Source organism: Brienomyrus brachyistius, chromosome 6, assembly GCF_023856365.1.
Source record: "Brienomyrus brachyistius isolate T26 chromosome 6, BBRACH_0.4, whole genome shotgun sequence".
Taxonomy (NCBI): domain Eukaryota; kingdom Metazoa; phylum Chordata; class Actinopteri; order Osteoglossiformes; family Mormyridae; genus Brienomyrus; species Brienomyrus brachyistius.
Genome location: NC_064538.1, coordinates 4,278,038 through 4,292,993, shown reverse-complemented (window position 1 = coordinate 4,292,993; position 14,956 = coordinate 4,278,038). Strand labels below are relative to the sequence as shown.

General features: G+C 39.1%; 1 protein-coding gene across 8 annotated transcripts in view; it reads left to right on the top strand.

Annotated features, from left to right (window-relative positions):
• Nucleotides 1-6,127: 6,127 nt before the first annotated feature.
• Nucleotides 6,128-14,956, top strand: part of prdm16 (PR domain containing 16) — a 168,911-nt gene continuing 160,082 nt past the window's right edge. For all 8 annotated transcript variants that reach the window (XM_049017754.1, XM_049017750.1, XM_049017747.1 and 5 more), the window contains exon 1: nt 6,128-6,417. In XM_049017754.1, coding sequence (XP_048873711.1) covers nt 6,381-6,417 — 37 coding nt within the window. In that variant the 5' untranslated portion in view covers nt 6,128-6,380. The remainder of the gene's footprint in view (nt 6,418-14,956) is intronic.

The following is a 14,956-nucleotide window of genomic DNA, read 5'->3' as shown; positions in this document are numbered from 1 at the left end:
ATAAGCCTTTATTGATTTCGGGCGACCTACGCTGTCTGATACTGATACAAGCAAAACTTAACATTTGTGAAACTCGCACAGGAAAAAAAACATGACATACACATAACCGAGAGGCAAATTCAAGACATACAATTCTTAAACTAAAGTTGTTGCTCTTTCTCACATTTTGTGAATAGCAACCACCATCGACGTGAAAAACGTTGCTATATGGACGGAGCTCTGTCACTGCACGCCCGTCATTGTTGACGCGCGTATGTGGAAATATTGTGCACGTCGGATAAGGTCCGCAGTTCTGTCTGCCGCTTCGTCTCGGGCGGCGAGTTAACAGAGAAAAAGGGAGGGGAAAGTGAGTGGGATTAGCGGTCAGATTCACCATTTCCCATAGACGCCCAAGGTCTCGAACCCAATTAATGGCTAATAATTACCAAGGCAGCTTCACCGCGGACGCTTCTGCGCCTTCATTAACCAGCTGAGAAGAAAGGTAGAGCTCTGACTGCAGGAGTGCTGCACTACCTCAGGCCTGAAACGACGTGCTCGAAGACCCTTTCTTCACAAAATCGAACAATAATTTAGGAAAATCTACTAATTGATTTCAAGACTGTTTGTGTTATATCACATTTGTTTTTCTTGTGGATTGAAGTTTTTATTTCTGAATTCAATTGCTTTGGCTGCGATTCAAATAATGTCTTAAATTTACAATTATGGATACTTATGTATACGGTGCTCATTAACCCCTGACATTTAATCTACTTTCGGTCACAGTTTTGGCGGTTCCGACCACTTGTTCTCCCATGGCGCCACCATAACCCACGAAGGTCAATGTTCTCCAGGCATTTAATTTAAAGGGTGCATCACTTTTTCGTTGCTTATATGATATAATGACTGAGGCGCTAAACATCCATCCACCTCCTGTACATGGTCACGCATCGTCCTGCCTTCCGATCCCAGGCAACATAGGACACAAGATAGGGGTTCACCTTGGGCGGGAAGCCAGTCCATCGTAGGGCACATACAACCGCACACTACGGACAATTTAGAGAGAACATCTAGCCTAATTACAGGTCTATGGGAAGAAACCGTAGTAGACGGCGGGGGAGGGGGAGAGAGACATTGGGTGTACCTGTATACGACACGTACTCAGAGTCTGAGCGGGATTCGAACCCCAAACCTTCTAAGTGTCAGGTAACAGTTCCAGCCACTATACGACTGGGGAGTAACCGCCGAAATTACCAATAGCACACAGTACATTTTTTCGCTGTCAAACCAGCAGTGAGTAGTAGGGAAAAACTGAAATGTGTTTACATTTTTTTTGTAACTCTCTGTCCCGATGTAGTGCATATTCGGTGCACAGTCCAGGTCTTTCGAATTAAATGTCGGCTTCTGTTTTGATGTTTGTCTTGACCGCCCTTTCACCGCTCTGGACTTGCTTGTTTACGTTACTATAACAGGGGCCGAATTACAGTTCATATAATTCACATCACAGGTCAGTAATCCTGATAAGTATTCTGACTATTCCTTACAATCTCCCAACGGAAGGGTTTTATTTCAGATGTCTAATGTACTAAGATGTTATCTCCTAGTATTTTATAATTCTAAATCTATTTTCCCTGCCGTGGATATGGCTTCAGTTTCACCGCGCAAGGATCAAACCCTCGACTATGCAGACCACTCGAATACCTTTTTTTTTGTTCGTCGTGTTTCATATTTCTGAGTTTTCTCTGCGGTGTTATTCTGCTGTGCAAAACACCGTAATGAATCGAATCGGTCTAGATGCTAAGACGTTGAATTGGATTTTATTTTCCTGCAAACGAATGCATGGCCTGTGTCTCATGGCCCGTATGGAAGCGCTCAGACTTAATATGCAATGTTTACGTCAAGGCGTTGCTTAGGTTGTTTTCAGTCATCTATCATTACTGTGTTTATTTAGCCTATTTGACTCAGAGCCTATTTTACAACATGTTATATTTCAGCCTCACAACAACAGCTGTCTTAATGTATAATCTTATAACACTAATTAATATTACAGGATTAACTATTATTATTGCTATTATTGTTCTGTTGTTTTATATCATTATAGCAACCGGACTTTCTCTGTTGCGGCTGTACCATTACAAGAAAAATTTGCGGAGACAGAACAGCAACTGCAGCCCACGGCTAAAACCGCATATATTTTATTGCCATTGTAAAATGTTCGTAATCGATTGTTTAAATATGCGTAAATATTTTACAAGACACAACTAAATCTTTCTACAATATGTGAAACACAATGGGTAAGACCTACGGCAGGAGGACAGATGGAATGGGAATTTAAATGGATATACGCACAGACGTAAAATTAATTTGTTTGCATCACACTTTATAATTAATTTAGACGTAAAATATTAAAACACAAAACCAAAATATTAAGATCATATTACGCATCCATATATGTATCTTAAGTACGTACACAAGCACGTTTCGATTGGCTAACACCTCAAGCAGCCTTTTGATTGGAGTTTTCCGTCATGCCCGCTTGATTAATTCATTAAGAAAACCAAATTTGTTGATGAAACCAGTGCCCCGAACACGGATATTACTGTGGTCTGGATTGCAGAACACCGCTTTTCCGGGGACTGAGCCAGCATCTCTACCTTCCTGTGTTCCGAGCACAAGAAGATGGCAAAAATCTGGAAAGAAATCTCCCCAAACACGAGGTTAAGGAACCGTCACGTTTCCAGGAGCTCGTAAAAGCATACGTTTAAATGACGCAGAAAACTATTCCCCAATGAGCGAGTTTACAAGCGTAATTGCAGTTAATTAGTCTTTTAAAAAGGTGTTGCTGCGTATGAAATAATTTGTCCGAATCAGTGTGAGAAAAATGCTTTTCACGCATTTTAATTGTTTTGAAAAGCTGTTGAAAACATGAAATAAAAATGGCCTCGATCCGAGGGAAGTTTGCTATTTGTGTTTAATGTTTCAGCATTGAGAGAAGATACCGCTTTACAAAGAAAATAATAAACTAAATGAACAGAAATAAAAATCCTGCCAAAACAATGGTTTCACAGCTGCACTAGAAAACAATGTAAATGCTTTTGTTTTTTATCAGATTATTTCACTGCCATGTGTATATATGCACGCATGTATATATGTATCTGTTCATGCATATATGTATGTATGTTTGTGTGTATGCGTGCATGTATTGATGCATGCATGTATACATGTATTACTGAAAGTGTATCGTGTTATTTATCATCAAAATACACTTGAAACGCTCAAAAACACACAGTTCTATGCATACACATAATAAATAACACTCATACGAAATTTCAGCCAAGTCGCACTTTAACCATACCAGAAAAATCATTGCCTGGAGATAAAAATATATATATATATATATATATATATATATATATATATATATATATATATATATATATATATATATATATATGTTAACATTATGTACATTTAGATACGCTTACACGAGCGAACACGTTTATAGACGGCAATTTAATACTGTCACGCATTTACAGGATTTGTGTTCTTTCCATTTGTAAATTTCAGAATGGTTTAACCAAGTCTGTTTTCTACCTCAATCGAACTAAACAAACTTTATTTTATTAATACTGGTCCTATATATGAAACAGTAAGTAGCGTGTTTTCCCTTCCCATTTCCCTTCTATAAAATAATGCAATACAAAACACAATTATTATTATTATTATTATTATTATAGGCGGCTGTTGTTGCAGATAGTATTAATATGATATATACAAATATGACGGAAAGCGTGTTTGCCAAATAAACCTATGTTAATATGTAGGATAATCATAAACTCTTCATTTTGATGCTGTGCATTACAGCGACTCGGCCCGTAAGTCACACCTGAGTTTGTGTTGCACTGTCAGTGGTTGTATTTTTGCTTGTATCCTGACGTATATGAAAGTCGATTATCATCGTTTGCCATCAGGCGTTGCTCCCCGCGGCTGTCAATGGTAGTCAATCGATTAACGAAATTAGATTCAATAATTTACAAGGTCTTTTTCTGTCCTGACGCATGACTTTTCAGATCCGCTTAAATAATTTACATAACCCAAAGCATCCACGTGTGCATTCTGACTGACAAGAAATACCGATATATGAATGCAATAAAAACATTATTATAGGCATATGTAAAATATATGTTTTATTATCTATTGAATATAGCTGAATTTGGTCTATTCAACGGAACCGGAAAGTGTTCGTGTGTTTAGTTAAAGACTGATGTATTTTACAGAACCAGGGAGGTGCTTCAGTACACGAGTGCCTGACTTTAAACTAAATTCTTTTCAAAGCGCTACGGCTACTTTGAAAAAAATGAATATGCTGGAAGCTTGATGGAATATGCTGGAAGCTATCGTTTTTGTTACTTACAGTTTTAACTTCTAGAGGAGTAAAAATACCCCAAGCATTCTCACCGGAACTCTCCTTATAAGCCGAGAGCAATGTTAAACTACAGAAATAAATGCACATCTGTAATCGTTGTAAAGGACAGCATTCCTAACTGATATGTTAACGCCCCAGTATTGTCTCGTTCATTTATATTGATCGTTTGATAAAGTTTTGATTCGTGACAGTTCAAGACAGGCCATCATAATTCTTATTAACTAGAGAATCATAGAACACGACTTTTACACACTTAAAGAATTTTAATTATTATGTTTAATTTAATAACAAAATATAATAACAATAAATAAAATTATAAAAAACACGTTTTTTTTTTTACAAAAGCACCTTAAATACATAATTTATTTTATTCAAGACATAAAATATCATTTCGGCAATATGATAAGCTATTAAATACATTTTTAATGATTTCCATATTAATTTAAGGACTATTTGTAACAATTTAGAAATAATGCTTGTGATTTTAAAAACTGTGTTTCAGACAGTGCGAATGTATATGAAGACGTATCACAGCAGTCAACGTTTATGTGACATTGAAAACCGTAGTCCGGTTCCTATTAACGTGTCGAGTGCCACAGGAAGAGCATGCAGCACATACACTCACACCCACGCGACATACACACGCGCGCACACACGCATATTTAGACTCGCTTTCTTTTTCTCTCTCCCTCTCTCTCTCACGCACAATCACGCACACATATTAAACAGTATATATAGCATCATGTATAGGTATAGATATAGATATAGATATATATCTAGTATGAACAATCATGCACACGTAAAACATGTGCGAGTGAAATTCATACTTACCACATAAGATATTCTTTACCTTCGGCTACCTGGACTGTTCTCGGTTATAATAGGGATGTTGCTGTTTGTTTATGCTATACGTTCGTTGGTTTCCTATGCAGTTAGCTTTACAGAAACATCAAGTTGTGATTTTGTTTGGAATGGCGCTACACTAAACATTTTTTATCCGTGAAAATAAAATCCTGAACCGAAACCACGGGCTGGGATCCGGCACCTCCGGTCGCCTTGTCAGCTGAGTGTAGAAAACGCTCAGAGGGCTGCTGCAACGTGCGACACTGGCCAGCGCGTGCAGCGCGGTTACGGCATACACAGTACTAATTCATGTCCTCTAAAGCCATACAGCTCTCATTTGACCTTATACCTACTGAAGGATCTCAATTAATGGAAAAAGGGGGGCGGGGGGATTGTTTAAAATAAAATCATGAAAGAATGAACATGTGATAAACACTTTATGCGTGATCGACAATGTTTAAGCGCCTAGATTACATAAATTATTTTAAATAAAAAAAAGAATCAGTACAGGTATATATTACAGTATAGAATTAACTTCATAATAATAGCAAAGATTGCAATAATAATAATAATAACAATAATAATAATTATTATTATAAATATTATTATTACTGTAATAATATGTATATATACAGATATTTATACTGTACCTTAAATCCACTGTAAGTTGCAATACTTCCATTCTTTTTTTTTTATTATAATTTGCTGTTGGTATTTTATATGAAAACGGTCACCTTGCAATGCAGGGATGCGACCTTGACCCTGCATCCCGTGCAGTGTCCAGCGCGAGACCGGATCCTGCAGGTTGGCGAAAAATAAGAGTTATAACTCTTAAAGGACCAGACGGGGGACGGGTAGGGGGTGGGGGGTGGGGGGGGGGGAATGAACGAGTCTGAGATGGTGCGGAGAGAAGGGGGAGGAGGGGAAGAGATAAGTGATCTAAAGGGGAGACGATAGGACAAAAAGTGATGATGATGAATACATTGGAAAGTTTTTGGCCCTGACGAGGGTGTCAGATTGAATGGCCTGTGCGCATGTGCGAAGGTGTCCAAACTGACAATGCTTGTGAGATGAAGATAGTGTTGTTGCTGCTTCTGGGCTCAAGGAGGACGAGAGGAATCTACAAGCCGACAAGATGAGATCCAAGGCAAGGGCGAGAAAACTGGCCAAAAGTAGGTGTTTTTTCCCTTCTTATACTTTCAGCCGGCAGCTCGAAACTCCGAACTCTCGCTGTGTTCACAAATGTGTCCTTTAGAAATAACAGTTCCTGTACGTGTCGCTTCATCGTCCTCGATGAATATTTTTGTCTTCAAAGCAACCTAAAAGCGTAAATGCATCATAGCTTGTATGCCCACCCTTTTCGCTGTAGCTGGCTCGGTTTGCTTGTTCTCAGCGTCAGAAGTTTCTTATGTGATGAAACAACGGCGGTGTTTGTTATTTAAATGACAAGGGGAAAAATCTTATTGTAATTCCAAGGTAATTTTGGCGTTGTAGTTCCACCGATTCCTGCCGTCTTGTCGTAGAAACAGCAAAAATGTTAAAGGAAAGTTACTTAAAGTTGTCGAAAGCGATAGTAACTTTTTATTGAGTCGTTCCAAGTCTTGTGAAACAATATTCCTAGTTTTTGTAATAGTGGGCGCTGTAGCACCGCTCATGGTAACGGGGCGTTCAGTATCCAGTGTGGATAGCGCTCAGAAACGCGTACATTGGAAAGAGGCGCGTTATGTAGGAGAGGGAATTTGAAAGAAAATGGCTATGTTTTCAAGGAGAGTTTTCCGAGTTCTTTTATTATTTTTCCCTTACAAGAAATGGCATCACTGAAGCCTTTTTCCCTGGGCCGCTATGTTTCAGTTCTGTTTTGGTTCTCCTTCTGGGAATGGCAATCGATAATGTTTGTGGTGCAAGAAAATAGATTTCTCTGGACTTTTGCTAACTTGGTGGTATTTCACATGGGAAACGCGTTAATTCTTTTTTTTTTTACTGTCGAGCACGCAATTTTTGTGGCTAAGGTAGTTTGCTTTCATCTTTCTTTTTATAAAATGAGTTTGTTTAGGATGCAGTTGTTCTTGTGTGGATGTAGTGTTCGGGAGGGCTGGCAAAATGACATTGTCACTTTGACTGTATTCTTTGAAAGAATGTGTATCATTTGACATAAACATGTTTAAACTTCAGTTCTCATTACAATTAGCCTACGAATGCAACAATTTATACGACCAATTGCATTTGAATGTTTCAGCGCCACTTTAGCTGCTATTAACTTTCGAAGTTTTAACGACGTATGTGCTAAGATTAGATTAATCAAGCGGTTTATTCTTTAAAAATAGGCCTAAATTTCTATTGAAATTATACAAATTTATACAAATATTTTAGGACCGATTTTAATGAGCATACATCGTTCGATTGTTCATTTACTCCAAAGCTAAAAAAAACAAACGTTACAGTTTAACAGTTTGCATTTAAAAAAATTAAATCAGATTTCGAAATGAAAGGTATGGTCCATTATTTAAATGCTTAAAACACTTTTTCTTCATGCTGTGTAGGTATCACTTTACGTTGAATTTGTTTCTTGTTATGTTACATAACTGAGGTATGTACCAATTGCAACAATGTATTTGTGTGTATGTAAAGAGGTCTAACAGGTATTTTATGCATTTGACCTGATTTGTTATACATCTGTCCTATTAAATTCATTTTGTATGTTTTATTTCCTGCAATTTTATTTTTAAGCGCTTTGAATGTGACTTTAACTAAATAACAAAACAGAAGTTGTCATTAAAAAGGCATAGATATACTTGTTAGGCGATTCGCTAAACTGTCGAAAACCTATGTGCTTACATTTTAATTTTCAACAGTTTAAATTTGGTCTGAAAATTATTTAAAATGGGTTGAGAATTATTTGTTCGAGTTGATTTTCGTTCAATTCATCCTGACCTTGACAAAATACCTTTTCTGCTTTTTTTTAGGGTTAAGGAAATTAAAAAGCCAAATTTGCATTACTTCTGGCGTTAACAAATGCATCGGGTTTATTAATGTAGGGTCGAAGTCGTTTTCATCTGACCTTTTACTTTTTACAGTCACCCTGTGCCGTTCACTGAGTCTGGAAGGCCTTCTGTGTGCTTTATGCGAATGTACAACCTCCACCGCTGAACAGCGTGTTTATATGCAGGGCTGAGATAAAGAAAATACTGTAGATGGTATCGGCATTTTACAAATGTAATCGTGTCTTGCGAATGATAATACAGTTGCTTTCTCGGACGGATGCCTTCTACACGCCGAACTTTTTGCCTCTCCGAAAATATTAAGAAAGGGTTCTCAGTTTTATATTAATTAAGAATTTTGATTGAGACGGCCGATTAAGTTGCAACAGTTAAAAACAATCCGCAGGGATTCCTAGTCACCGTACCGCTCTTGTACTTCGCTAATTACTGTCAAAAAGGATAAAGCCCTACCGATCAATTATAGCCCTTACGATGATACCTCGCTACGCTCCGCGAGATGGGTTGTGACAGTTGTAAAGTATCTTGCTAACTTGTCGCGCATATCTAAATCTTGCAAAACTATATCTACAATGCGCTCTGCACAGTAGTTGCATATTATATATTTTTTTGTAAATATCACGCATAAGTTATGTTGTCCTAATTCAGTCTTTCAAATACTTGAATAACTTTGCCAACTTTGAACAAAACATTAATTTTTTCAGCTTTTATCAATAACTACGTAATATTGGCAACGTATTTTTTGTATGTTTTAGTAACACTCTGCAATTGGGTTCTTTGACGAGTCTACGTAATTTTTTTGTCAGAGAACCAATATGAAACAAAGTTAAGTTTAACTTTGGCATGCATGCTCGTCGACCGCTCTGACAATTTGAGTGCCAGTTTTCATGTAGTGATGGCCGCCCCAGATTTGTAATAATTGTTTACACTTTCATACTTGTTTAAATATCGCGACCATATAGCCGTGAGACAATTTAAGTAGTGCAACAGGAATGGAATCATTAAACAGTTAAACTCGCAGTCAGAAAGATGACGGGGAAACAGACTCAAGTCTCATTTTGTAATGTTCTTACACCGAAGCCTTCTGCGGAACCACTTTGTAGCATTCTGATATGAAGAAGAAAATTCTATAATTGACATTATATATAAAAGCGAGAAGAGGCTGGAAAACTCATTAACAGGAAAATCGATAGAAATGAGTGCAGGCATATTGAAGAGAAAAAACAACAGAGATTTTCTGCAGTTGCAGCAGAGCATTTTATTGTGGCAGCTACTTGTTTACATGACATGTGGAGGAACCGGCAGGGAATTTTCGAGTTCGTTTTTATATTATTTTTATGCATATAAGATTACATCAACGAGAGAAACGGTGAAAGACAACGACACGATTGTTTGCAGTGTGTCCTGTTTGAAATGTCTTCTGCCAGTTTACCTCTTGCCTTATTTTGATGAAACAGGTAATATGAGAAGATTGAGTACCCTGGAACTTTTACTGTAATATCGCTCCCAAAACACCATGATGTGAATATCCAGGTATTTGGGGTTTATATCCGTTATGCCGAATAACCGTTTAGGTACTAAAATACAAGAATTTTTTTAAATGTCGCCGTTAAGCATTTTAATTCTAAAATTATTATATTTCCTCAGAGTTTACAACGGATATTAGTTTTAGGTTGGGTAATTTTGCATTTCCGTTTATATATATATATTTTTTACATTTTTTTTTATTGCAGGCGCGCTACCATACACCGATGTAACGTACCACTACCACACCCGCATAAACACGTCTTAATTCAAACATATAAAGACATATGTATACACACACTCACACACGCACACATACATACATGCATAGGCCTACAGACACATTGCACGATAGCATTTCAAATGCATGTTACACACGTAATTATTATGATATTACAGTAAAGTTACTGACATCAGATTGTTTTAATTGTAATATAAAAGCTGTACGTTATGTTCACTTGCGTGTAGGCTACGTTTCACTTCATAACTTACAGGGTTAATATAGCATGCTTAATAAACACAGCAGATATAATTCATAATACATACAAATGGCATTTGAAAGGGCTGATATTGTCGCTTTTGTAACACTGCATGGATTACATAGCCCTACTTGCAGATCTTGCGTACAACGCGACATGATTCTAGCGGGCATTTAATTTATTCACTGACCGGTCCTCGAAGGCAAAACGGTTTATTGCTTTATTTTAATTTACTACATAAAACATGAAACAAAATCACCTTGCGTTAATATCAGATGGCGCTGCCTACATACGAAATTATTTTCTAAAGTTGGCCTATCCACAACGAACAAATTAGTTAGTATTTTGAAAATGAAAGAGAATATAGGCTTACTGGATATTATATATTCACGTATTTATATAGGCCTACATATAATCGTTAACTCATATACATACTTTGACACACACTGTGGCATATATGGCCTATCTTCGTGGTCACATATGATGGCTGTTCGAAATTATGAATATGTCACAATCAAAGCTGGCAGAGCTAGACACGCACAGTTTTATCCTGTTTAAGTAAACGGGGCTTAGCCTGCTATTACTGCGGCTTTACAAGAAAAAGGGCTATTAAGTTGCCTAAATATATCGTCTGGACACTTATCACCAACTATCAAAAACTCCCTCTCATAGAGAGTCTTTATTAAGCGGGAGTCGCGAGGTCTTACTAAAAGTTGAAGCTTTATTGTGATTCCTGACCCTCTGAGAGAATACTGTTTATTCGCGGAAGCATTTACTGAATGAAAGGAAACTGGTGCATACTAGAAAATAAAAGGTCCTTCTTTACAAATACCCCTAATTCATTTTCTTAACCCCCCTCCCCACTCCCCGCGCCTGCCGTCTTTCCCTTCCTCTCGCTCAGTCCATGATTCCTGGTTTACCTGCCCAGGCGGACGGTTTATGCAGGTGGCAGGTTTCGCGATTTTACTGCATGTTCACACGATCGGATCTTTATGTCAGAGAACGACCTTCTCGGGACTGTCCTGCAAGGGTTTATGTGCTGAGCAGAACCGGCGCTGCTGCACCGTCTGTTACGGTCTGAGAAGCCTTAGTAACGAGACCCTGACAGCGTAAACGAGCAGCAAAGGCTGTTTCAGAACTCGAATAACAGAAATAGACAAATTTCTCTAGAATCAAGTTTTGCACAGCTAAAATGGCTGACTGTGCAGATTTGTCCCCTACAACTGGGTAACGTTTCTTGGAACTAAACTATTCGAATGGAAGGGGAGTTTCATCAGGTCATTTTAAACAGGTAGACGTTATTATTCACCTGGGAATTTGGTTGATAACAAGATTTTGTCAATGGAAAACTCGAGTGACCCTGCCAAAGCCGGGAGTGTAGATTTGGACTACGGAAGCCGCGCAGTGGGCGTGTCTTTGCAGGGGTCCCGCCCATATAGGTGTGTCATTCTGAACTCTACTTCGCACTCTACCTGAAATTAAGGCTACATACACACGTGATTTGTAAAATTTTGACTTTGGACTGGAATGGATTGACGTCAGTCTTCACTAAGCTTGGGGGGGAGGGTCTCTTTGACAGTTGGTCAGTCCATGGTCCCATTATATTATAATTTTCTTTCCCACAAAAGGGGAGGCAGGCTCGACCTCGGCCGTACCATGTCTTGTCGCTTGTGACTCGTTATGCAATGCCCGCATGGTGTTTGTACCCCCCCCCCCGTGCCCGTGTGGGTGTGTGTGTGTGTGTGTGTGTGTGTGTGTGTGTGTGTGTGTGTGTGGGGGGGGGGGGGGGGGGGTGGTGGTGGATGGGGGTTCCTGGTGAGCCCAGGAGGAATAGTCTGTGAGCATACACCAGTCCACCTACACCCAAAGCAACATCTTCATCCCTTTCCCAGATGCCATGAGACGTTATTCAGTTTGTTTTATTAGTAGTAAATCACATCTGGAGGTGTGTAAAATGGTTCACAAGTTTGTCTGGTAGAAAATGGATCAGTATGGCCACCTCAGGCCACATGGAAATAAAATCATTACTGTGTATTCTACGTCGCCCTCTTCTATTCACTTTCTAAGGTTAGGTTATTTAATTTTCTTTAGGAATCTTTCACACCGATTCTCCTAATGAGCGAGTGCTGCAGAAATGCATTAGTTTCCCCCTCGATTAGGACAAGTCCTCCTGTTGTCCTGCCTCATGGGAACTTAGCACATGCCCGACGATGGCTTGAAGATCCTCGCTGTCACAGTGGGTTAATATGTGTCCAGGCTGCCCAGAGTAAAAAGAAACACTCTCCAAAACACCCAGAAGCAGGAACAGGCAGGTTGACAAGTCCAGTGTCCCAGCCTGACCGAGTGACATCAAACAACCATGAATTAGAGGCAGGTCAGAACAATGTAATTAGCACTGAATAAAATACTCGGTGTTGTTAATTTGAGCCTGTAAAACGACACAACGTGTAGCTTATAAAACACCTGTACAGTCAAACCTGCACATTTCTCGCTCTGTGTTCAGCAGGAAAGTAACATAAGAACTTTTTAACAGACCTGGCACAGTTTTCCAGAAACTTTAATAAAATCAAATAGGATCATAACCTTTTGTTCAGTTGAAGTTAAAGTCCATCATTATTCATCATTCAAACGAAAAATAAATCTGAACAGATAAAAATTATTCAACATCTTCATTAGAACAAGTGAAAAGGTTTCCCTCAACCAGTGAAGGATATATTAAGGAACAGAACAGAAGGTTACTTGCTCTAACCTTAAACATTGAGGGAAATGCTTAAGCAGGTAAATATTTATAAGGTGTTCTGAGCTGTGAGGTTCGTGAGTCACTTTAGATAAAAGAGTGACTGCTTGAAAAAAATCACAGTAAGCGATACTGTATAACATCGCTCACCCTCTACTGAGCAAAATCATTTTTGGATGAGGAATTTTCTGTGGATCAGCCTTAATCTCACACTCCCTCCACCCCCCACGCCAGTGAGCAAACACGTGTGTGTGGCACGTGTCACAAGACCGGAGCACTGCTGGCTGACCCTTAAATGGAGGCTGGAGGTGTCGTGGTGGAGGTGAAATTAGACCACAGAGAAAGTGGTGGAGTGTCTCTTCCGTTATACCATCCTCGGTCTGCGGTCCTCCCTAATGGTTTGAGACCTCGATGTTCCATCCTGTAGAGATAAGGAGACAAATGTGTTCCCCTGTGCATTCTGTTTCTGAGTGTGTGGTGGGGGGGGGGGGGGCGGGTGTGTCGAAGGTCTGCATGGGCTTTCATGTCGCCGATGGGCTGTACTTTCAAAGGTTTGGCCCCCGTCATTTATCTAATGGACTCTTCCGGTATCCTCCATGTTTTCCCATCAGTGGGAGACGTTAGTGTCCCGTTAGCGTGGATCTGAGGGGCGCGACAGGACAGGCAGGCGGCGTCTTGGAGCCCTGCGCTTCTGCGCCCCCCAGTCTTTGATTTTGGGATGATGAAAGAATACTTTTAAGTCTTTGGGACTTAAACGATTAGACTGTCATCCTATCAGTGTTTCTGACGAATCAGCTGTGGGTGATCTCCAGATTCACAATAATTGAACCATCATTATCACCAGACTGCACGGGCCTGTCAGACCAAACTATATATTTGTATAACGCTTAACTTTCTTTGAAATTATGAGATGGGGCGGGGGGGTGGGGGGTGTCCCAATCCCAGATGAACGCTCCGCTTATTTTACTGCTTATTTGGACTATTTCTGTCCATGAAAATTGGTTTAATTATATCAATGGTATGTTTCCCTTTTTTCACTCCGCAACACAAGCAAGCCGCCCTCCAACTGCAATTTATTTTCATAAAAATTTAAACTGGTGGCATGTTGATTTTTATGCTCCCAGCGGAGGGGAGGCTATTGGTGTATTTAATTGAATTAACTACAGTGCGGCCTACTGGAAAAATATATAAAAACTGTAACCAGCCTTCATTTTCTCAAACCACTTTAACGCCAACATCCTAAACAGATCATTAGTGCATTAGGTCCCAGTCTTTCCAATTTAGGAACCCTAGACTGCTTTTATAGCCTTTGATTACACAGCAAGAGGGTCCAGGTCAATATCAAATCCGAGTTTTACTTCCTGATTGAGTTTTTTTTGTAGTCTGTGCCATGACATCGCTGTACATTTTACAAACGACGACGAAGATGAGTGATTCTTAATGGTTTCACTGAATATTCCGGCTTTATCTATAATCTCAGGATCTCGGTGTCTTATTCAACTTTACATTGTTATCAAAGACACAGCCTCCTAAAGTACAAGTAGATTTGGTTTTGAATAGTATTTTTCAGACAGCTTAGTCTCACAGTATTCTCATTGCTAGGAATTTACACTTTCTATGATCTGTTTTTAATGCTTATATGACTTTAAACGTAAGTTATTGTTGCTTGCATTTCGTCGCAGCTCCTCTATATATTTTTTGACAACAGAATAAAAACAGTGCAAAGAATTGTGCCCTTTTCTTTATTGTTGTTTTCTTTTGTTTTGTGTTTGGATGTCATTAGTTATTATAGAAGCTGTGGTTTTAGTTAAGTCTCAGAAACTGATAGGTCTGAGTCGTGCAGCCATGTAATGCTGGGAGGCTGACGGCGTGTGGGTTTGTGTGTGCATGTGTTTGCGCGGACAGGGATTGTTTCAGTCTTTGCTAAAATATTTCAAGATGGGCTATTAACTCTCATCCCGTACTGTGAGTTTCG